We start from the raw sequence: 22957 nt of genomic DNA, 5'->3' as shown, positions 1-22957 counted from the left end.
CACCCACGGCCTGGACACAGCCACTGTCGCAGGAGCACACACCCACGGCCTGGACACAGCCACTGCACAGGAGCACACACCCACGGCCTGGACACAGCCACTGTCGCAGGAGCACACACCCACAGCCTGGACACAGCCACTGCACAGGAGCACACACCCACAGCCTGGACACAGCCACTGTCGCAGGAGCACACACCCACAGCCTGGACACAGCCACTGCACAGGAGCACACACCCACGGCCTGGACACAGCCACTGTCGCAGGAGCACACACCCACGGCCTGGACACAGCCACTGCACAGGAGCACACACCCACGGCCTGGACACAGCCACTGTCGCAGGAGCACACACCCACGGCCTGGACACAGCCACTGTCGCAGGAGCACACACCCACGGCCTGGACACAGCCACTGCACAGGAGCACACACCCACGGCCTGGACACAGCCACTGTCGCAGGAGCACACACCCACGGCCTGGACACAGCCACTGCACAGGAGCACACACCCACGGCCTGGACACAGCCACTGTCGCAGGAGCACACACCCACGGCCTGGACACAGCCACTGCACAGGAGCACACACCCACGGCCTGGACACAGCCACTGTCGCAGGAGCACACACCCACGGCCTGGACACAGCCACTGCACAGGAGCACACACCCACAGCCTGGACACAGCCACTGCACAGGAGCACACACCCACGGCCTGGACACAGCCACTGCACAGGAGCACACACCCACAGCCTGGACACAGCCACTGCACAGGAGCACACACCCACGGCCTGGACACAGCCACTGCATAGGAGCACACACCCACGGCCTGGACACAGCCACTGCACAGGAGCACACACCCACGGCCTGGACACAGCCACTGTCGCAGGAGCACACACCCACGGCCTGGACACAGCCACTGCACAGGAGCACACACCTCTCCCCCGCGGTGAGGGCCGCCAGCTTGGCCTCGCCGGGCTGCGGCTCCGACGGGTCGTCCAGAATCCTCTGCATCTGCTGCTCGATCTCCCGGGGCAGCAGCAGCCGGCCGTCGTGGTACAGCCAGACCTTGAAGTAGCGTCCCTTGTGGAAGACGACGATGTGCTTGCTGTCTCTCATGTGCTGGATGGTGTCTGGGCGGGGCACGGGCGGGGCACGGGCGAGACACAAATCCCCAAGCACAGGTCAGCGGAGGGGGACAGAGTCCCCCGGCCTCCCTGGGGCCCCAGCTCCTCACCCTGCGTGACCCCCTGGCTCACGCGTCCCCTGCTCTGTCTGTAGCGGGTGAGGGACAGGGTCGGAGCCCAGCGCTCTGCGGCCCCACAGGCCTGACTTCCAGGCTCTGCTGCGCCCCTCACAGACTGGGCACACCAGTGATTTTAACCCTTTCTAAGCCTCCCTTTCTCATCTGCGAAATGGGGCTGGCAGCCGCGTCCCTCCTACGGATGTGCAGGGATTTAAGAGATGGTATCTCGTGCCTGGTCTTAGGGGAAAAGCTCTCAGGTTCCCACCAGTGAGTGTGTCAGCTGTGGGCTCATCTTACATGGGCTTGGTTATGGTGGGGCACATTCCTGCCACTTTTTTTTAATTTTTTTTATTTATTCATTTTAGAGACAGACAGACAGACAGACAGACAGAAAGGAGGAGCAGGAAGCATCGACTCCCATATGTGTCTTGACCAGGCAAGCCCAGGGTTTCGAACTGGCAACCTCAGTTTCCAGGTCGACACTTTATCCACTGCGCCACCACAGGTCAGGCACAAACAAAGATCTTTTTTTTTTTTAAACTTTATTTATTTATTCATTTTAGAGAGGAGAGAGAGAGAGAAAGAGAGAGAGAGAGAGAACGGAGGAGAAGAAAGCATCAACTCCCATATGTGCCTTGACCAGGCAAGCCCAGGGTTTTGAACCAGCGACCTCAGCGTTCCAGGTCGAAGCTTTATCCACTGCGCCACCACAGGTCAAGCAAAATATAACTATTCTTTGTTCTGTGGACTTTTTTTTTTAATTTATTCATTTTTAGAGAGGAGAGAGAGAGAGACAGAGGGGGAGGAGCTGGAAGCATCAACTGCCATATGTGCCTTGACCAGGCAAGCCCAGGGTTTTGAACCAGCAACCTCAGCATTTCCAGGTCAACACTTTATCCACTGCACCACCACAGGTCAGGCGCCACTTTTATTCGACTCAATGTTAAAAGTCCCAGCCAGGGCCATTAGGCAAGAACAAGAAAAAGGCATCCATGTTGGAAAGGAAGAAAAGAAAACGGTCACTATTTACAGATGACACATTACATACAGCAAACCCTAAGGATGGCACCAAAAAACTGTTAGGACTAATAGACAAATGCAGTATCAAGTTGCAGGCTAAAAAAAATCAGATGCATTTCTATCCCCTGAGGATGAACTATCAGAAAGAGAAATTAAGGGGGAAAAAAAACATCCCATTGACAACGGCATCTGAAAGAATCAATGACCTAGGAATGGATTTCGGCCAGGAGGCGACAGCCGCAGGCGCCGAGGACGCCAGGACAGGGCCAGCAGCCCCAGGCTGCCTACTCACCCGCTTCCTCTCCGGGGATCCGAGAGGTGTTGAACATCCGCTCCCACTGCGCAGAGCACAGCGGAACTGTGGACCCCAGAAGAAGAATCTGGAACGGAAACGTGTGTCAGACGAACAGAAACCCCACGAGGGGGAAAGAGGAGCAGCGTGAACGTCACACGTATACAGGCCGGATTTGTGTCCCGTGCACGTGATGTGGCCCGGCTCCATCTTCCCTGGACTCTGTTCAGAGCAGCTGTCCCCTGGGGCGCCAGGCTGCCCCGGGGACCTGCCGGACCACAGCAGGGCACCGCTTTGCGTGTCATCACCTCCTAAATAACACTGGAACTGGTCAGGTATACCCCGACGCTTCAACCAAAGGGGTATTTACAAAAGAAATGTCTTGTTCCTCTTGAGTGCTTCACTGGCTCAATTATTTTCCTTCAAAAGTAGACAAGAGCCTGACCGGTGGTGGCGCAGTGGACAGAGGGTCGACTCGGGACACCAAGGTCCCAGGTTTGAGACCCCCCCCAAGGTCGCCAGCTTGAGCGTGGGATCATCCATATGAACCCAGGGTCGCTGGCTTGAAGCCCAAGGTCACTGGGCTTGAGCCCCTTGGTCAAGGCACGTACGAGAAGCAATCAATGAACAACTAAAGTGACGCAACTATGAGTTGATGCTTCTCATCTCTTTCTCTTCCTCTCTGTCTCTTTCATCTTTCTCTTTCTCTCTCTCCTCTCAAAAAAAAAAGTAGACAAGAGTTTCTTTGAGGAGCAAATTAAAAAGTACATCAGACATGTCCAGACCCAAAAAAGTGCATCCCGGTGTGATCCCATTTACATAAAACTTCAGAAAATGCAAAATAGCCTAGAGTGACAGCCTAAATCAGGGGTCCCCAAACTTTTTACACAGGGGGCCAGTTCACTGTCCCTCAGACCGTTGGAGGGCCAGACTATAAAAAACCTATGAACAAATCCCTATGCACACTGCACATATCTTATTTTAAAGTAAAAAAACAAAACGGGAACAAATACAATATTTAAAATAAAGAACAAGTAAATTTAAATCAACAAACTGACCAGTATTTCAATGGGAACTATGGGCCTGCTTTCGGCTAATGAGATGGTCAATGTCCGGTTCCATGCTAGCCCTAACAAATGATATGATGCGCTTCCGGAGCCGTGACGCATACATCCCGTGTCACCGGAAGTAGTACTGTACTCGCACTGACCACCAATGAAAGAGGTGCCCCTTCCGGAAGTGCGGCGGGGGGCGGATAAATGGCCTCAGGGGGCCGCATGCGGCCTGCGGGCCGTAGTTTGGGGACCCCTGGCCTAAATGGATCGGGGTTACCTGGTGGGTGATGGATGGGGAGAGGGCGCAGAAAGGGACAGGGACAGGAGAAGCGGAGATCACAAAGGTGCACGAGGAGCTGGGGGGGGGGTGTGCTCATGGTCCTGAGTGTGTGATGACCACAGACGTACTGGTCAGAACTTGACACTGCCCACTTCAGGCGCACGCACTTAATCAGTCACCCCTCAATCAAGCTGTTTTTCAAAGAACTTTTCTGAAAAAAAGCAGTGTGTTGGCTCACTGGTTTGAGTTCCTCCCGGTCCAGCTTGCGTCTGTAGAGCAGGATGGCATGGATGGCGTTGCCGGCCCTCGCCGCCTGGATGTGCGTGGGCAGCACGTACAGCAGATCCTGAAACAGAGCCGTGTCAGCAGAGGGGCGCGCTCGCGGCAGGACGGCCGGCGTGACACACGGCGGAGCGTCAGCCCCGTCCAACCGGCCACACGGGTGTCCGTGACACGCGGCGGAGCGCGTCAGCCCCGTTCAACCAGCCACACGGGTGTCCGTGACACGCGGCGGAGCGCGTCAGCCCCGTTCAACCGGCCACACGGGTGTCCGTGACACACGGCGGAGCGCGTCAGCCCCGTTCAACCGGCCACACGGGTGTCCGTGACACACGGCGGAGCGTGTCAGCCCCGTTAAACGGGCCACACGGGTGTCCGTGACACGCGGCGGAGCGCGTCAGCCCCGTTCAACCGGCCACACGGGTGTCCGTGACACGCGGCGGAGCGCGTCAGCCCCGTTAAACGGGCCACACGGGTGTCCGCGTACACCTGCTTGGCTAGAAGATAAACCGTCGCTTCATTTCCTATACTTTGCCCGTTTGATTCTGTTCGTGTTTTATATCAGAACAGAAACAACCAAGTACTTCTTGGGTTAGTGAAGGAGACAAGTCTATTTTAAAATTAAATTTTAAATGAATACAATTCAAATCGAAAGATAATAGTCTTTTGTCCCCAATAGCCTCATAAAACACGTCAAGAGAAAAACAGGAATAAAAGGAGCAGTGAGGAAGTTTTCTGAACGAGAAGTAACCGAGGGTGAAAGTAACCTTTAGCTATCGAGCCGTACAGTGCCTGCAACTTTCTAAATTCTGAGACACATTTCTAGGTGTCACTTTCCACGACCGGAAGAAAAGGCCGAGGGACACAGGTGTGACCACGCTTTGAGAGGGTGCATCCCCGCTCGTGCGGGCAGCGGACACTTCAGGGAGGAAGGGCGGGCAGCAGGCGAAGTGGCCAGCCGCCTCTCAGGGAGTCTCTGTCCTTCCGAGAGTGATTCCGATGGGGGGAGAAGAACATTAGAAGCAAAAGAAGGAAAAAAAATGAAAAACAACAAACGATATCAAGAGAAATCAGGAAAAATATATAAAGAGGTAGAGGCCAGAAAAGGGAAGAGAACAAAACCCCCCGGCGGGGATTAATTAATTAAATGATGCTCAGGAACCCCAAATGCGGGGCTTCGAACACAACAAGGGCAGGTGCCCTCCCAGACCTGCGTACAGCGTCTGGCCGGACGAGACCCCCACAAATGACACCTGACCAGTGACTCTGTGGCGTCTCAGGGAGCAGGACAAAGGTCAGTGTGCCGGCAGGGGGCAAATGCTGGCCAACCCCGCCGTCCCCAACCCCTTCCCGCCACGCCACGGTGGCCCTGCTGTGTACGCAGTGACGTTGGGAACACGTTGTTTCAATGTTAAATGCTAGGCAGAGGCACAGGCGCTGACGGGAGGAATTCTGCTTGCCCCAGGGGCGTTTCTGTAACCCAAATTTCTCAGCCCCGGAGTACAGTGCCTTTGAGCTTCCTCACAAATACAAAAGGACATCCACTAGGTTCTCTGGCGTGGGAGGGACGTGGGAAGCAGGTCTCTCCCTCCCTGCCTGGGCTGGTGGGCGTGAAGCCTTGGGCAGAGGGAGCAGGACAGGAGGGGGGCGGGTCAAGCACACATGCCTCCCCAGGCAGGGCCCTCCGCCTCTGCGGCCAGCTGGCCCGGGGGACTCACCATCGCGTAGTAGTTGCTGTTCACCATCAGCGGCCCCCGGCCCCGGAGGTAGATGTATTCCTCCCACCAGTCACTCACCTGTTGGTGGAAACACACAAGCTGAACAGGGGTGAGTGACACAGGGCCAGGGGGGTGGGGGGTAGGGGTGCATTTAGCGCATGATAATAGGAAATGAAAGTGGGTTTTCTTTTTAAAGTCATGACATAGCTCGAAGGGAGACCGCCTGCATTTTACAGATGGTTAAAAAAAAAAAAAGGGGGCCCTGGCCAGTTGGCTCAGCGGCAGAGCGTTGGCCTGGCGTGCGGGGGACCCGGGTTCGATTCCCGGCCAGGGCACACAGGAGAAGCGTCCATCTGCTTCTCCCCCCCTCCCCCCCTCCTTCCTCTCTGTCTCTCTCTTCCCCTCCCGCAGCCAAGGCTCCATTGGAGCAAAGATGGCCCGGGCGCTGGGGATGGCTCCTTGGCCGCTGCCCCAGGTGCTAGAGTGGCTCTGGTCGCGGCAGAGCGACGCCCCAGAGGGGCAGAGCATCGCCCCCTGGTGGGCAGAGCGTCGCCCCTGGTGGGCGTGCCGGGTGGATCCCGGTCGGGCGTATGCGGGAGTCTGTCTGACTGTCTCTCCCCGTTTCCAGCTTCAGAAAAATACAAAAAAAAAAAAAAAGGACCAAGTGGAAACAGTAAAAACAGTAATCAATGTCTGCTGACATTTCTTAATAATCAATACTATCCTGGCCCTGGCCGGGTGGCTCAGTGGGTAGAGTGTCGTCTCTGCGCACTGAGGTCGTGGGTTCGATCTCATCAGGACACATATGAGCAGCACAATGAGTGTGTAACTAAGCGGAACAATGAGTTGATGATTCTCTCTCTCTCAGATCAATGAAAAAACTTAAAACATTAAAAAAAAACCCCAATACTATCCCAAACTGTGCTGCCGACCACGTCCCCTGACCCACTTCCTGGGTCTCTGGAAGCAGCCACCTCCCCATCCTGGTCGGTTCCCTTTCAGAGCCTCCCAAATTGTCCTAACTCCTCAGCACAAAGTCCCATCACCCCCCCCCACCCCAGGGGGCAGCAATCTCTTCCTGACCATACCCACAACCTTCTGGACCAAGAGACCACTTATTTTCTTTACGTGGTGTTGAAGCGCGTGTATATACACACATCAGTACGCAGGTAAGAGTCAAAGCGTAGGTATGACCCCGGTGAAGAGTCCAACACTCCTGTGCACCCAGCCCCTGATCAAAAGAGGACCGTGTCCCCTACCCCCACACCCCCCCCCAGCCTCTCCCACCCCTGGCAGCCATGCTCACTCCTATAGCCCCCCGCCGGTTCTGTCTGGGTCACAGGAGCCTCCCCCCACCATGTCAGCAGCTGTTCCTCAGAACCTAGACTCCCGGCCCCACCCGGGTTCACCCGCCAGACGCCCCCTCTCGCCACCGGGCACAGGGAAGCCCAGCTGTTCTTGGCACGGATCGGTGTTCTCATACGAAGAACAAGGAAAGCCTGTGGGTTTGCACTTACGTAATTGGTGGCCCACCAGGACTTTAACTTCAGATACCACTGCAATTTTGGCCCCAGGCTGACAGCGAAATCCTCGGCCAGAGCCGTCATCCGCTTAAAGTCCGCTTCCTTCATTAGAGGCCTGACCGATTCCAGATACTGGGGTGACGAGAGACACGCAGGGGCCAAGTTAAAACACACGGTTTCCTTAGAAAAGATTGACACCTACGGAGAAGAGGTGAAAGTGTCCCCCGCCTCCCAAGCTGCTTTTGCTAGTCCCCACGCCAGCTGGCAGACCCCAGTGCTACCTGATGTTCTGGGTGGCTGGTAATGAAACAACTGAACCTTTCCGCCCTGTATCAGCCGAACGAAGCCCCTCGGGTCCTGCATCACCAATCACCACAGTGACTTCCGGACGGACGAGACCACAGTTTGGTTAACCAGGAAATTTCAGGGGTGTCTTTTTCACTGTCGTCTGGCCCTCAACAAGAGCTCCGCCCTCCCCTTCGCTAGGACGACGTGTGACCCCGTGACGTGTGATGACACGGGGAGGGGGCTGAGTGTGGGGCAGACCCCAGGGCAGAAAGGAGGGGCCGGAATAATGACAGGGGACGGGGACAGTCTTGGCACCAGGCCCAGGTCGGGTTTCCAAGTTGAGGATTCCCAAAACAGGGCGAATGTCCTTAAGGTCACAGAATTGTACACTTTCAAATGGCTAAAAAATGATCGTTTTTATGTTCTGTGCGTGTCCACCACAATTGAAAACAGTGAGTGATGGAATCTAGCACAACCACTGAGCTGGACGCTTGGGGCGAATTGCACGGTGGGTGAATTCTATCTCAATAAAGTTGTGTAAAAACTTTGCCAAGTGGTTTCTCTGTCAAATATGATGCCTTGAAAAAAAAAAACACACAAAGAAACAAAAAACTACGCCTAATAGGTGCTGATACATTAGGGAAAAAGATTTCCCGCTACAGCCCTTGCGGTACTGCTGGGAGCTGAATCGCCCAAGTGACGGTGACGTCACCGACAACTGTCATTCAGTCATAAACCTTAATCCCACGGCCGGCCGGCATTTCCAAGGGAGCAGTCACCACGGGCTTGGAACTACACCCACCCTGTTCACTGTGTCCTTCACGGCGGGGACGGGCAGGCGCGGCAGAGACGTCTGAAAACTGTACAGCATGGGTTTTCGGCCTGAAAAGATCTTGACCATAGCCTTAAAAAAAAAAAAAAAAGTATATTTCAAAAGTTGAGACGATGTTAAAGATCTGAAACCAGTTCTCAGGGGTCTGTCTACAACTTACAATTTTTGGTGGTGGTTTATTTTTCCTCCAGTCCATTTTCTGTCCCTACCTTTGCAGGCCTTAGCTAGCAAAGAAACGAGGAACCCCACATAATAATCAGGCTGAACAAAAAGCCTCGGTCTGCACGACGCTCTGAGATGTCCGACCTGGTCCAGGAGGTGCCAGGTCCCCTGGCCAGCTTCCCCCCCCCCCGCCCCCCACCCCCGGCACCCTGACATCGCAGTCTGGCTGCTCTTCTGCACGTGGGGTAAGTTCACCCACCCACTTCTGCGAGGCTCCTGGTTTTGGGATTGGTTCAAGGCGCTGGCGACAGGGAAAGGGGGCTAAAGCCAAGGTGCCTGGACCTCAAGCCATCGCCAGGAGAAGCGGCATGCGTGGCCCTTCCGGTCACTGTCAAGCCCAGTGGACAGCACCTCTGCCTGCCATCGGCCCCTACTTTAGGCTGCAGTGATCTAAACTGGGTGTAATGTCTGGTCATCTCACATGGACCAGACCTTGCAGGAATTCCTAGGGCTCCCGGGGTGTGTGTGTGTGTGTGTGTGTGTGAGTGAGTGTGTGTGTGTGTGTGTGTGAGTGTGTGTGTGTGTGTGTGTGTGAGTGTGTGTGTGTGTGTGTGTGTGTGAGTGTGTGTGTGTGAGTGTGTGTGTGTGTGTGTGTGTGTGTCGGGGGGGGGGGTGCCTGATTCCCGATGCTGAAGAGCTCTGGGACCCAACTATGCCTCGACCGTGAATGCCACCCTAGGGAACGCCATCTGACTTATTCTGTGAAGTAGGGGAAGCCGTCTCAGCACCTCCTCCAGGTGTTAGCTTCTGCTTCTCTGGAAATCAGAAAACTTAACCCAAGCGGTAGCAGAAGTTGGTCAGGGAGAGAGCCAAGGGCGGAGGGGTGTGCAGTGGGCTGGCGCACAGGGGCGCCTCCCAGACCTCTCGCCAGCAGGGACCAGCCAGCCAGCACCCTCTGCCATCGGTACAAACACCCACGTGCACGGCAGACGGGTGGCTCTCGGGTTAAGCGCCGCCGAGAGCTGGTGGGAATTACTGGAGGCTCAGGGGGAACCAGGCAGACCTGGTTGGACTGGTCGCCGGGTGCGGGGGAGGGGGAGAGAGACCACTTAACCCTGGGGCTGTAAGTGAGAAAAGCTACCAAGAAGTGGGTGGGCAGCATTTCCTTCGTGGACGACCTGGGGGCCCAGCCTAGCGGACACGAACAGAAAACGTTCAGAACTCACTCACATCACTCAAGAAAGACAGCCTGCGGGCCCACACTCGGGAGTCATGGTGAATCAACCCTCTGCGGTAAGTAGAGGTTGACTCCCAAGTCACCACGGGTTAAAGGGAGAGAATGTCCTGTCAGGATCTTTCTCCCTTTAAACCAGGGGTCCCCAAACTTTTTACACAGGGAGCCAGTTCACTGTCCCTCAGACGGTTGGAGGGCCGGACTATAAAAAAAACTATGAACAAATCCCTAAGCACACTGCACACATCTTACTTTAAAGTCAGAAAACAAAACGGGAACAAATACAATATTTAAAATAAAGAACAAGTAAATTTAAATCAACAAACTGACCAGTGTTTCAATGGGAACTATGCTCCTCTCACTGACCACCAATGAAGGAGGTGCCCCTTCTGGAAGTGCGGCGGGGGCCGGATAAATGGCCTCAGGGGGCCGCATGCGGCCCACGGGCCGTAGTTTGGGGACCCCTGCTTTAAACAGTGAAAGCCACGCACAGGAGACCCTGGGTTAAGCAAGACCCGGCAGACACAGAAAGACAGGTGCCACGTCCTCGCCGATCTGTGGAATCAACAGAATGGAGACGGCCGGGGCTGGGAGGTACGATGGGTAAAGGGGACCAAGTTTCACTTCCACAAAGTACATAACGTCCCCGGGACCTACTGTCAACCCAGGGCCTAAGACTAAAGGAAAAAAGAAGGAATCGTTTTTGGGAGGGGACATTAAGTTTGCGTCATCGACAGCGGCGACGGCTTCCCAGGTGTGTACTTATCTCCAAAGCCAGCGAGCGATGCCGGTGCCACACACACCCCCGCCCACCCCCACCCCCGCCCCACCCCCGCCGGGCCCACCCCAGGAAAGCAGCTGGGACATCGCGCCCCCGCGGCTCTACGCCCAGCGTGCGCTCAATTACCATCCAGACTTGGGTGGCGCGGCTCATGCGGCCGTACTCGGCGAACATCCAGCCGTGGTAGGACAGCAGCACCTTCAGGGAGTAGCGCATGGTGAAGATCAGGGCCACCCACAGGCCCGTGCCGAACAGCACGCCGCTGACCATGTTCTTCGTCTGGCTGGACATGTAGCCCCGACCGCAACTAGAGACGAGACAAGCCGGGCACGTGTGAGCAGGAACTCTAGTCGGGCCTGACCGCGGGGTGGGGGTGGGGGGGACAGGCTTCTTTGTTCCAACAACAGAGACTCGGGCACATTTCTTCTTGTCCTTGAAACAGATCAGCCCCATCTGCTTTCGTGGGTCCTCAAAACACCGAGGCTAATCTGTGTATTGTCGGAGGGGGGGGGGGCGGGATGCACAACTTTCTCCAGGGTCTAGAGACGGTGACAGAGGGGACGCATGTGAGGCTGCGGCCTGCCTCCCCCCAGGATGACGATGCCCCCAGAAGGACCTGCGTCTCCTCGGCGGGGGGCTCACCGCCCGCCGGTCCCTGCCGTTCCTGTCCTACCGGGTATCACACTGTTTCTCAGACATGCCTTCTGATGTCGCTGTCGCTCGTGAGAAACTTGGATCATCTGACAAAACCATTACCTCAACTATTTATAGCAAACGAGCCTGGGGTTTTTTTGTTTGTTTGTTTGTTTTTTGTATTTTTCTGAAGCTAGAAACAGGGAGAGACAGTCAGACAGCCTCCCGCATGCGCCCGACCGGGATCCACCCGGCACGCCCACCAGGGGGCGACGCTCTGCCCCTCGGGGGCGTCGCTCTGTTGCGACCAGAGCCACTCTAGCGCCTGGGGCAGAGGCCAAGGAGCCATCTCCAGCGCCCGGGCCATCTTTGCTCCAATGGAGCCTCGGCTGCAGGAGGGGAAGAGAGAGACAGAGAGGAAGGAGAGGGGGCTTTTCTTACTAAAAAGCCTTCATAAGAAGCAAATGGGCGCCTCTCCTGTGTGCCCTGGCCGGGAATCGAACCCGGGACTTCTGCACGCCAGGCCGACGCTCTACCACTGAGCCAACCGGCCAGGGCCACAAGCCTATTTTTGATGGAGGCAGGGACATGGATCGTGCACACACACAGAGAAACTGAGCGCCTACGACGACCTGTCAAACAATAAAGACAGCGTGTCTTTTCATTTGCTGAGGAAAGTGATCTATCTTTAGGACAAAGACAAGACTGTAGAAATGAGGAGGGAAGGCACACGCCTTCACACGCCTTAATGGTTTTGCTTTTCGTTTCAGTGGTCTGGGGAAGTGCAAAACATACACAAAATAAAAACTAAGTGTGCTTTTAAATTGCTAAAGTAACCAACATGCAGCCTGAAGGCATCGCCAATATTTGGAAACCATCATTCTATACTACCTCAGTGGCACAGAAACAAGGGCGTGTGCTTCAAAACTGTCACCTTTCCGGAACCCCTCCAATCTCGAGTTCAGGCGGAACCACGGTCCTTACTCAAAACCTACACATTCTTTTCCGACAGCAATCTAATCTACAAGCAATCTTGGACGCAGACATGTAAGAACCTATCTCTGAGCCTGACCGGGGGTGGCGCAGTGGAGAGAGAGCGTCCACCCGGAACGCTGAGGTCGCCGATGGGAAACCCCGAGGTCACCAGCTTGAGCACGGGCTCATCAACATGATCTGAAGGTTGCCAGCAGGAGCCCAAGGCCTCACTCAGGCTTGAGCCAGGGGGTCGCTGGGGTCACTGGCTCCACGTGGGCTGGAGGTCCTGGTTGGATCCCCAGTCAAGGCACTTATGAGAAGCAATCAATGAACAACTAAAGTGAAGCAACTGCAAGTTGATGCTTCTCACTCCCTCTGCCTCCCTCCCTCTCTCTCCTTTCCTTTCCTTTCTCTCTCTCTCTCTCTTTAGGAAATAAAAACCCTATCTCTGAGCTGATCTACATTTTAGATGTCTAAGTATTACATCATTAAAAGAAAGACATACACACTCACTCAATTCACAAAAACCCTATCAGTATCTCAGCATTAACAAGCAAATGACACGTGCAGAATTTTTGTATGCACAAACACAAAGGCACCTGAATAAAAAGCCATGTGCAAGAAAGCCGCATGTAAAGAACAGGTTCCCAGACAGCCCGTAACCTGGTCTTTCTAAATGTGGGACAGGGATGGCCCAGTTACCAGCAATAGGTTTACAGGGACAGAGAAACACCTCTTAGAAAGATCCAGATTAAAAGGGCTTTAAATAGCCCACACTTCTAAATAAATATAATCCAGGGTTAAGAGACAGCCCACAGTCACAACGAGTAAGTGAGAAATCTGCGTGAAAACCCACACCCATCTGGAAAGCGGGCAGGAGCAGCACAGCGTTTGCCTGGTCAGGCTGTCGGCAGGGGGTTGGAACCGGGCCTCTTGGGGACTGAGGGATGAAAGGGGAGAGGCAGGGTCTGGCTGTGAGGAGAGTCGATAAGAGTGACAAGGCACCTGCCCGGGGCAGCCCCAGCCCACAGGCAGGCCAGGGAATCTGGCAGGCATCCAGGGCAGGCACGCTTCCACTGAAAGGACAGGGAGTCTTTATTCTGGGCCTTGCAGACGCTGTATAAAGTCACGAGCCAGCGTTCGCCGGGCAGCTTGAGAACTGTGGGTGGCTCAGCTGGACTCGAATCCAAGGGCTTCCGAAGGAACAATATTTAAATCCAACCCACCAGCAAGGTGCCAGTTTATGCAAAGGCCCAGACCTCGTGTGTGTAGCCTGGGCTGGACCCCAACACCGTCGGCCTGGCCCGGGAGCCAAGTGGGTGTGCGTGCGCATGCATGCGTGCGCACGCGCGCACACACACACGCGCACACACACACACACACACACACACACACACACACACACACACACACGGGCTGCATCAGGTCCCTAAAGGATTCTCCCCAACTCCACGCGCAACTCTCGGCCCAATCACGGCACACGAACACGGGGACTATTTCTCCAGTAACAGAGCTGAAGTGTCCAAGGGGAACGGGAGCCCTAACACCGGCCCAGGACATGGGACAAATGCCGAGGTGGGGACGACAGCAAAACCTTCACACGGGATCCAGAACAGTAACGGTCACTCCATTTGAGAAGACAAAAATGTCAGCAACCAAGACCAAAAAAAAAAAAAGTAGCTTCCTGGAGGATCGGCGGTTTGAAAGGGTTACTCACGTCGTGTCAAGGGTCTGGTTGATCTTCGCAATTATTCCCAGCGAGGGGTCGATCTTGGCATACATGGTTGACATAACACCCACCACCACAATCAGCCAGCTGGAAGGGCTCGCCGGGTACACGCCAGTGATGATGCCGTTCTAAAAAAAGAGATACGCCACCGTGAGCGACACCCCTCACGCAGAAATGCGGGGCCCCCGGCGGACGGGGTCGGGAGACACGTCGGGCAGTGGGAGGGAGCGGTTGGCAGCAGGTGACCACGCTGTCCACCGTCACAGCTGACACTCTCCCCCCAGAGCCTCCACCCTCAGCCGTTCCAACACCTGCCAAGCTCCTTCCCTTCTGCTGCTGCACAGCCAAAACCGTCCGTTTGTCCCTGAAACAGGTTCCCCGAGAGACTGACCCCAGGACACTGGAATCACTAACGTACAGACTCCAAAGCTCCACCAGGACTTTCAGGATGTCACTGAGCCAACCACAAAGTCCTCTCCCCAACCTGCTACGCCAGAGATGCCCGAGACACCCCCTCCCCAAAACCACCCTTCTCAGCCCTCTTGCATCGAGATGCCACTTAACCCCGGAGTGCTAACAGGAGACTGCTCTCTATATTGAGAAGCGGCTGTGGGACGCTTCAGCCAACCCCCCCCCCCCACACACACACCCACAAAACAACAAGAAGTAGCAGGAACGGGGATAGAAGAGTCAAAACGGGGAAACGTTAGCAGCAGCAGAACCCGGGGAGTGAGCAGTGAGTGCGGCTTTTCTCCTTACTTTTGTTATGTTTCAAAACTTCCAAGTGAAAAAAAATTCTTACTAAAAAGCCTTCATAAGAGATTGATTTGACCATCACAGTGGGTTAAAAGAACTCTCGAAGCTTTCTCGGGCCTGACCCGGTAATGGCACTGTGGCTAGAGCGCTGACCTGGGATGCTGAGGACCCAGGTTCGAAACCCCGACGTCGCCGGTCTGAGTGCGGGCTCGCCAGCTGGAGCGTGGGATCACAGACATGACCCCACAGTGACCTTGGCTTGAAGCCCAAGGTCACTGGCTTGAGCAAGGGGTCACTGGAGCCCCGCTGTCAAGGCACATAGGAGGAAGCAATCAAAGAACAACTAAGGTGTCGCATCGAAAAACTGATGATGCTTCGCATCTCTCTCCCTGGCTGTCTGTCTCTCTCATAAAAAAAAAAAAAAAAAAAAAAAGCGCCCTGGCCGGTTGGCTCAGTGGTAGAACGTCAGCCTGGCGTGCAGAAGTCCCGGGTTCGATTCTCAGCCAGGGCACACAGGCGAAGCGCCCATCTGCTTCTCCACCCCTCCCCCTCTCCTTCCTCTCTGTCTCTCTCTTCCCCTCCCGCAGCCAAGACTCCATTGGAGCAAAGATGGCCTGGGCGCTGGGGATGGCTCTGTGGCCTCTGCCTCAGGCGCTAGAGTGGCTCTGGTCGCAACAGAGCGACGCCCCAGAGGGGCAGAGCATCGCCCTCTGGTGGGCGTGCCAGGTGGATCCCAGTTGGGCGCATGCGGGAGTCTGTCTGATTGCCTCCCCGTTTCCAACTTCAGAAAAAAAATACAAAGAAAAAAAAAGCTTTCGCAGAATTTTCTGGAAGATACTTGCCTCGCTATGTGTTATTCCTGCTGGGTTTCCCATAGTCAAGAGGGAAGAGGTTTTAAAGGGGTGGAGGAAATAAAGCTAAATTGAAACAGAGGGAGAGAGGTTCTAGATCAAGTGTCCCCCACTCACCACGCCCCCTCTCCCCGCAGCTGCTCCAACAGCCAGGCCCACCGCTTCCTCCTCCTCTGAGCAAAGACTTGGTCCTCTAATAATACACCCTTTGGTTCGGGGGCGTGGCCGCACACTGTTTCTCATCACATATTTTCCTATCTGTTGGTTTTGCCTTCTTGGGTGTCCTTTTCCACCATTCTGAGGTCAGCCCGGGCAGGCAAACTTCAGTTCCCCTGTAGGTGGCGCCCTCCTCCACCTCCCGTGCCCACCAGGGGATGGAGGGTGTGACCCTTTAGTACCTGGGCCCCAGCACCCACCAGCTGAGCCTGGGGACACCTGCTCAGGCCCAACCCCGCCCACCTCCGATATCCCTGCTCTCACCTAGGCTAGCTCCGGGGCCCTTGGCTACCCTCTAAAAACCAAACAGAGAATAAAAACACCAACTGTATATGAAATAAAAATACTACCCTGGAGTGGGGGTGGGCAGCGTTCACCTTTGACTTGCTGCCCGGTCAGTCATCTTGCTTGAGTTTTTAAAACATCGCATTTATTTATTCCTTCTGTGATTTTCTAAAATACACTAAACTAAAAGACATGTGCTTAAAACAGTGAATACATTTCCCTCTCTTTCCGGTAAACAGAATCGAGGACTGGTGACATTCCCTGTGTACTTGACTTGACATGGCCAATTTCCAATGTCGGAACATTGTATCAGTGAGAGAGGCCAGCTCAAACAGACTCCCGGTGGGTTCAGGCGGCAGGAAAACCACCCTGTTTCTAAAGGCGAGCCGGGGGCTCTGGGCTCCGGAGCAGGAGACACGGGTTCTCGTCCTCACTCAGTTTCTACTACGCACCGTGCGCCCCGACTTCCTCACCTGCCTGACCCGGTGCCCCCACACCCGCCTCCTGGAATGTCCTCAGGATTTCGGCGAGCCGATAATATGTGAGCATGTTTTTCATGAGCCTTAAGTGCCACGAGAATACAGATCGTGTGCCGGTGAGCTACACCCATGGACGTCGGAAGCACCCAGAGCCCGGTTCTCAGGGCTCCGGGGAGGACGACCCGACCCGGCTTCAACAAGCGCGTGCAAACCTTGAATCGAATGAACTTCTTTTTCCAAGAGTGAAGTCCGGACAGATAGATCTGCTTCAGGGCCTCATGGCTCAGTCGTAGGTCGATCCCGTCCGGGGTGACCGTGAACTGGAAGGCCACGGCTTGGTGAGCTTCTGCCATCTTCAGCAAGCTCCTGGGAAGAGGTAGAGAGAAGGGGTCGTTGTGGGACACGTGGCCAGAGCTGAGAAGGACCCCTGTGCAGAGGTGTAACTGGTTCTCAAGTTAAGTTTTTCCTCCCCGTGTAACAGGTCTAACGTTTTTTTTTGTGAACACATCCACCTCTGTGGTGATGGGCCGCCCTGTCCCCCGGCCTGTCCAGCGCTATATGGACAATCGCTGCCTCTGCTTCGAGGCCCTGGGCAGAGTCCAGGAGTGAAACCCCTCACCCTCGGCCTGGCCTCCAGGCCCCAGGCCCCAGGCCCGTGGAAACCCTTACCCTCCCCTCCTCACCCCTTGATCCCTCCCCATCCCCCCAAACCACCCCTCCCAGCCAGCCACCCAGGCCACACATGTTGACACAGAAAGACGGTGGCTGTCTAGCCACTTGCCTGGCAGAGGTAAAGCCCATTCCTGCCCACCAGCCGCCTGGAGGCCACACGTGCGTCCACAGTGGCCCCCGAGTCCCCATCTTCAGGTGGGAACACAGACTGACAGACCCCAAACGCCTTGGCCTACGGTGCGCGAGGGACTGGTGTCTGGAGAAATCACTTTAAGCGCAAGAAAGACATCTTGAAAACCAGACACAGAATCCCCAGGATGGAGCTGGCCTTCCTCCTCCGAGGGTGTGACTGAAATCAAACTCCCACCAAGAACGTGAGGGGTCAAATGTTATCGGACCACTTCCCCCATCCCAGCCCCCTGGGCTAGCTAGCTCCCCCACGCCCGCCCCCGCCCCAGCAAAGGAGAGCACATTTCATTTCCGCTGCTTCAGAATCTACACACTATGCTCTCATCTCCCGTCCTCCTGGCTCCTGCCTGCTTCCTTCTAGGGGACACACGGGGCCCTGGAAGCTGCCACCTCTTCCCGCAGGGCCTCCCCTCACCTCCGCCGGCCCCCCTGCCGCGCCTTCCGAGGGTGAGTGCGGGCACCTGCCCCTCCGGGTGCCGTCTGCATAGAGCGCCCGAGGATAAAAAGGCAGGTGAAAACCATCACAGACATCTACATCTAAAAGAGCACGTGTGTCTGTCTGTGTTCTCATCGCAGGCGACGTTCCCTGTTTTTACCCACGGAAGCCTGTTTAAGGACAGAGGAGGGACCTAGCTCAAAGATGCCGGATCACAGAAGTCAAACCAGCCTCATCTTCAGCTAATCAGAGCAAAGGGCGCCACACCCAGGCCCTGGAAAGGCACCCAGCTGTCCTGCGTTTTGTGTGCTGAGCAAGTCCACAAACCCGCCTCCCATGTGCCGGCTGGGAGGGTGGGGGGGTTGAGACACAGGCAGGGAAGGTGCCCCTGCCCTCAGGAAGGCTGAAGGAAGAGGGGCACCAGAGGGGACCCACCAGGTGACACTGATGCTCAATCAGCCAGAGGGCAGGCCTTTCAGGCCCAAAGGCAGACCCGTGCAAGGACTGGAGGGAGAGGTCAGGGCAGGGCAGCTGGGGTCAAGGACGGGGTGGCCAGTGGGGTCAGGGCTGTTGGCTCCAGGTTAAAGGCAGGGAGGCTGCGGTCACGGGCAGGCAGCTGAGTTCAGAGAGGGGGGCCCACAGACAGCCACGGGAGGCAGCTGGGCTTTACGCTGCGGGTGATAGGAAAAACATCAAGGGCTCTATAAGTATCTGTCACCCTGCTGTTCCAACAAGATCGGTCTGGCTGCCATGGGGGAAGGAAGGCCAGGGAGAAGCTGCAAGTGTCCCAGGACAGAGTAGCCCAGGGTGCGGACAGCGGGGACAGGGGGCTGGCCCCCGCCACCCAGGCTTCAGAGGCATGCTGGGACTTTGAGGGGGGGGGGGGTCTAAGCCACCTACCTGCCCAGCGAAGCTGCTTCCTGACAGGGCAGGGTCAGTCCCCGGGGGGGGAGGAGGGCCGCTGGCCTGGCGGCACCTGCTCTGGGCCTGAACAGCCTGCCCCCGGCTGATTCCTCACATCTGATGGCCCCCCAGGGGCCGAGGGAGAGGCTGGGAAAAACACACCTGTGAAGATCGCCACACAGAACCTGGATAGGTCTGCTATGACGATTTTGAAAAAAAGAAAAAAAAAGCAAAGCAAAACCAAACCACACACACACACACACACACACACACACACTGGTGTAACCTTAGCCTCATACAGTCTGCAAGCATTCCAGAATGTTCACACACTAACTAGCAGGCACGGGACAAGCTGCCGCAGCTCGGGCCAGTTTCAAAGAAACAGATCCAGTTTCTGAAACAGGCAAGTTCTCTAAGCAAAGGCTTCCGACAACTCGGAAGACGGCACCCAAACAGCTGGGTCCATTTCTGGAAAAGTATCCAAGGGGCTGCAGGGTTCTCCCAGAGCCTCCCAGTTCTCTCCCTCCCCTCCCCCCCGCCCCCATCAACGCCTTCGCCCACGGCAGGACTCTGCACAGCCTGCATGGTGGCAAATACAGTTCTGAGACTGGCCACCCCTACAGTGACGGATGCAACCTCTCAAGGGCTTTATACAGGACATAAAGAGATTCTTGACGGCAGTCAACTAAATAATAGTGTTTGGAGCCAATGCTATCCACAGGTATGTACGGACATTGGCTCAGGAGTCTCTGACCACTGCTGGGGACCCGGCAGAGAGACGGAGAGCAGTGTCCAGGCTCAGGTGGCCCTGTCGGGACTCTCCGAATTTAACTAAGGATTTGCTTGTTTGCGATTGGTTCAGCCTAAAAAAAATGAAATAAGAGAGTCCTACCTGACCCCAAAACGGACAATCTGTGTCCGTCATTCTGCAATAGCCAAGACGGCTGGCCCGAGCCCAACTCTCCCTTCTCAAGCCAAGCCAGGAAGCGGGAATTAGTGGCTCGGCCGGTCCACGGGGCCTGAAAAGCTCCCTGTGCAAATAAATCTAAGCAGCTAAAATCCCACCCTCAGTCCTGCCCAGGCGGCAGCCTTGTGGGCCTGTTTAGAGACCTGTCTCGTTTGGAATACCACCTCCCTGTAGCCACCAGGGAAACGCAAATCAAAACCACAGAGCAGGTCACGCCCCCAGGATGGCTGTCACCCGGAATGAGGACAAGGGCTGGCGCAGGGGTGAGAGAGAAGCCAGCCTCACCACTGGGGCTGGGCGCGGGAGATGGTGCGGCCCCCGTCCCCGCAGCGGACTGTTATCTGGCCGTATCACTGAACGAGGCGCTGACACGCTACAACACGGGGGAACCCGGAACAGGTCGCGCTCCACGAGAGAAGCCAGACACCGAAGGCCACACTGTGTGTGACTCCATTTTATGCAACATGCCCAGGAAAAGGCAAATCAACAGGGACAGGAGGCAGAGGAGTGGTCGCCCAGGGCTGGCAGGGATGGGGGGGGGGGCATCGGGAGGAGGGGATGGCGAGAGAGAGAGAGAGAGAGAGAGAGATAAAGGGGGGGGTTTCTTTGTGGGCTGACAGAAATGTTCCCAAACTGACTGCGGTGGTGGCTCGCCGCACCTGTGACTACGCTACAAACCACGTATCATCCGCTGTAGACGGGTGGATTGTACAAATGTGAATTCCATTGTGATAAAACACTCACCAAAAAAAATAAATAAATAAAAATCCCACTGTCTCGCGAGGCTGAAGTGTCGTCTCCTTCACATGCATGCCCGCGCACCTCTCTTGAGATACACAATCCAGGCGGGCGGGCGGGTGCACATGTCACATGTCACCCCCCCTCCGTCCCCTCACGCTTCTACCCTAGTGCTCCGCTCACACCAAGGACTCCTTCAAACAATTCCCACCTCCCGGCGTTAAGGACGGACCGTGAAATGGTTTTAGGTGTCATTCAAGATCATGGCTATCTTTTAGCAATACACAGATTTACCGGTGCGATCTTATCTTTTATGCTGTCTGGGATATGCTTCAAAATCGCGGGGTGGGGGGTGGAGGAGGTTAGAGGCATGGGTGGACACAGGCTGGGGGCGGGGGCTGGACGGACAGAGCCAGGGCTTGGATGGGCACAGGTATGAACTGACCGCGTGTGAGAACCGGTGGTGGCCGGACGGGGGTCCGCGGGGCTCGTCTCTCTGCTTCGGCGGGTTTCTGATCTTCCCTGATAATTTCTTAAGGTATCGTCTCGGGAAATACAACGCCTCTCCACCGCGTCCGGTGCTAAGTCTCCCACCTAGAGAGCACTTCTCAAAGCTCTCAACCCCTTTCAAGGGGCTCCCCGGCACCCACCTTCCGGGAAGCACACACACCTCTCCTGCCAAACGGCCCTACAACCGAGCCCCGTAACCCACCTGGAGCCCAGGTCAAAGCAGGCGGGACAGAGGTTTGTGGGGCCGCTGTCCCTGCGATTGCCCGCAGAGTCCACGGCACGGAAACACCTGCGCGGCCCACCCCGCTCTACCTGGTTGAAGTACAAAAGAGAAGTCACCGTGCCCCACTGCACCCTTGCAGGGACTGCCACTTCTGCACTGGCCGCAGGGCACGCACCCCAGCTCCTACCGGGACGTAGGTGCAGCCAATGGCGCTGCCCGGTGAGACCCGCCTCCGAGCCCTGACACAGCAGCCAGAGGAGCTGAGGACAGCTGCCATCACTTCCCACGGCCGAGGACGGGCCCGAGAAAGACACCCGGCCCTGGGTCACTGGGCCGGAGGGGCTCCCATGCCCCTAAAACCAGGGACCTTTTCTTTTAAAGGACACACACAGGCAAGGTCAGCAGGTAAAGCGTTTCACCCAGGGTCCTCCCTCCCCTGGACCCAGTCTGAAAAACCCCGGGGTCAGAATTAGAATGTGCCCCATTCTGACGCACCCTGGTCACCTGACAGCCATCCTGTCCCTCTAGATGGGACACCTGCTGGAATTAAATTGGGCCAGCAGCCTCCCAGCGCTGAACCAGGACCAGGGGTCCACCTAGGGGCACCCTCCCCGCAACCAGCTAATCCACCTGCCCTGTGGATGAATGACCGCCAGGTGAAGCACTTGGGCGGGGCTGGAGGGGCCTCCAGGTGGGAGGAGGCGGGCAGTCAATAAATGTGGGACGTCAGTAATGATGGAGACCTCACAAAAGCCCCAGTGAACTTTATTATATAGCAGGACTGTCTTCTGTCTTTATGTTGTTGTTGTTTGCAGTTGTATAATTTTATTCAACGATCAGCTCTCAGGTCCCATCCACATAAACTGCTTATAGGTGTTTGAAAGCGGAGAGCCTTGACTGGTCGGCTCAGCGGTAGAGCGTAAGCCCAGCATGTGGAAGTCCTGGGTTCAATTCCCAGCCAGGGCACACAGGAGAAGCACCCATCTGCTTCTCCACCCCTCCCCCCTCTCATTCCTCTCTATCTCGCTCTTTACCTCCTGCAGCCAAGGCTCCATTGGAGCAAAGTTGGCCCGGGCGCTGAGGATGGCTCCATGGCCTCCACCTCAGGCACTAGAATGGCTCCCGCTGCAACAGAGCAACACCCCAGATGGGCAGAGCATCAACCCCTGGTGGGCATGCAAGGTGGATCCCGGGCGGGCACATGTGGGAGTCTGTCTCTCTGCCTCCTCACTTCTAACTTTGGAAAAATACCAAAAAATAAAAAATAAGTCAAAAAAGGGAGAAAAAAAAGGAAAGTGGAGACAGGTATGTAAGTGACCATTGTCCAGAGCTTGTCTGGTGAATCTTCATCCTCAGGACGTTTTCTGGACGGCCGCACCTGGAGGCAGTGCAGGACACCCCCCATCCCTCTGGCCCCACAACTTTGCTGAGCCTGGTGCCCGCGCGCATCCGGAGTTCCCGTCTCCCTCACGGCAAATTCCCGGATCTCTCTGAGTGCCCAAGGGGAACCCACGTCTGGGAACCCGCTCCATGGGTGCGCTTGTGGATGCTGACGTTGTGGTCTCTGGGGTCAGGACCTCGCTGGTGGCGGGACGGCCCCCCTCCTGCGTGCCTCCCTCCCCTGCGGCATGCCGGGCCCAAGTTGCAAAGGAAGAGCGTGAGGTATCTATCACGGGAGAGGGAAAGCCCTGTCTTTA

The 22957-nt window shown here is 56.0% G+C and overlaps 1 protein-coding gene across 1 annotated transcript in view; it reads right to left on the bottom strand.

The window, feature by feature from the left end:
* CPT1A (carnitine palmitoyltransferase 1A) overlaps nucleotides 1-22957 on the bottom strand; it is a 58794-nt gene that overhangs the window by 21629 nt on the left and 14208 nt on the right. Inside the window, exons 2-10 of the mRNA XM_066383803.1 lie at nucleotides 16835-16988; nucleotides 14024-14163; nucleotides 10825-11005; nucleotides 8492-8593; nucleotides 7396-7533; nucleotides 5879-5956; nucleotides 4120-4227; nucleotides 2547-2634; nucleotides 926-1121 (exon numbers count right to left, since the gene is read on the bottom strand). Of these exons, the coding sequence (XP_066239900.1) occupies nucleotides 926-1121; nucleotides 2547-2634; nucleotides 4120-4227; nucleotides 5879-5956; nucleotides 7396-7533; nucleotides 8492-8593; nucleotides 10825-11005; nucleotides 14024-14163; nucleotides 16835-16975 (1172 nt within the window). The 5' untranslated portion in view covers nucleotides 16976-16988. The remainder of the gene's footprint in view (nucleotides 1-925; nucleotides 1122-2546; nucleotides 2635-4119; nucleotides 4228-5878; nucleotides 5957-7395; nucleotides 7534-8491; nucleotides 8594-10824; nucleotides 11006-14023; nucleotides 14164-16834; nucleotides 16989-22957) is intronic.

Source organism: Saccopteryx leptura, chromosome 1, assembly GCF_036850995.1.
Source record: "Saccopteryx leptura isolate mSacLep1 chromosome 1, mSacLep1_pri_phased_curated, whole genome shotgun sequence".
In the NCBI taxonomy this organism is placed as follows: domain Eukaryota; kingdom Metazoa; phylum Chordata; class Mammalia; order Chiroptera; family Emballonuridae; genus Saccopteryx; species Saccopteryx leptura.
This window is presented reverse-complemented; position numbering and strand designations above follow the sequence as displayed.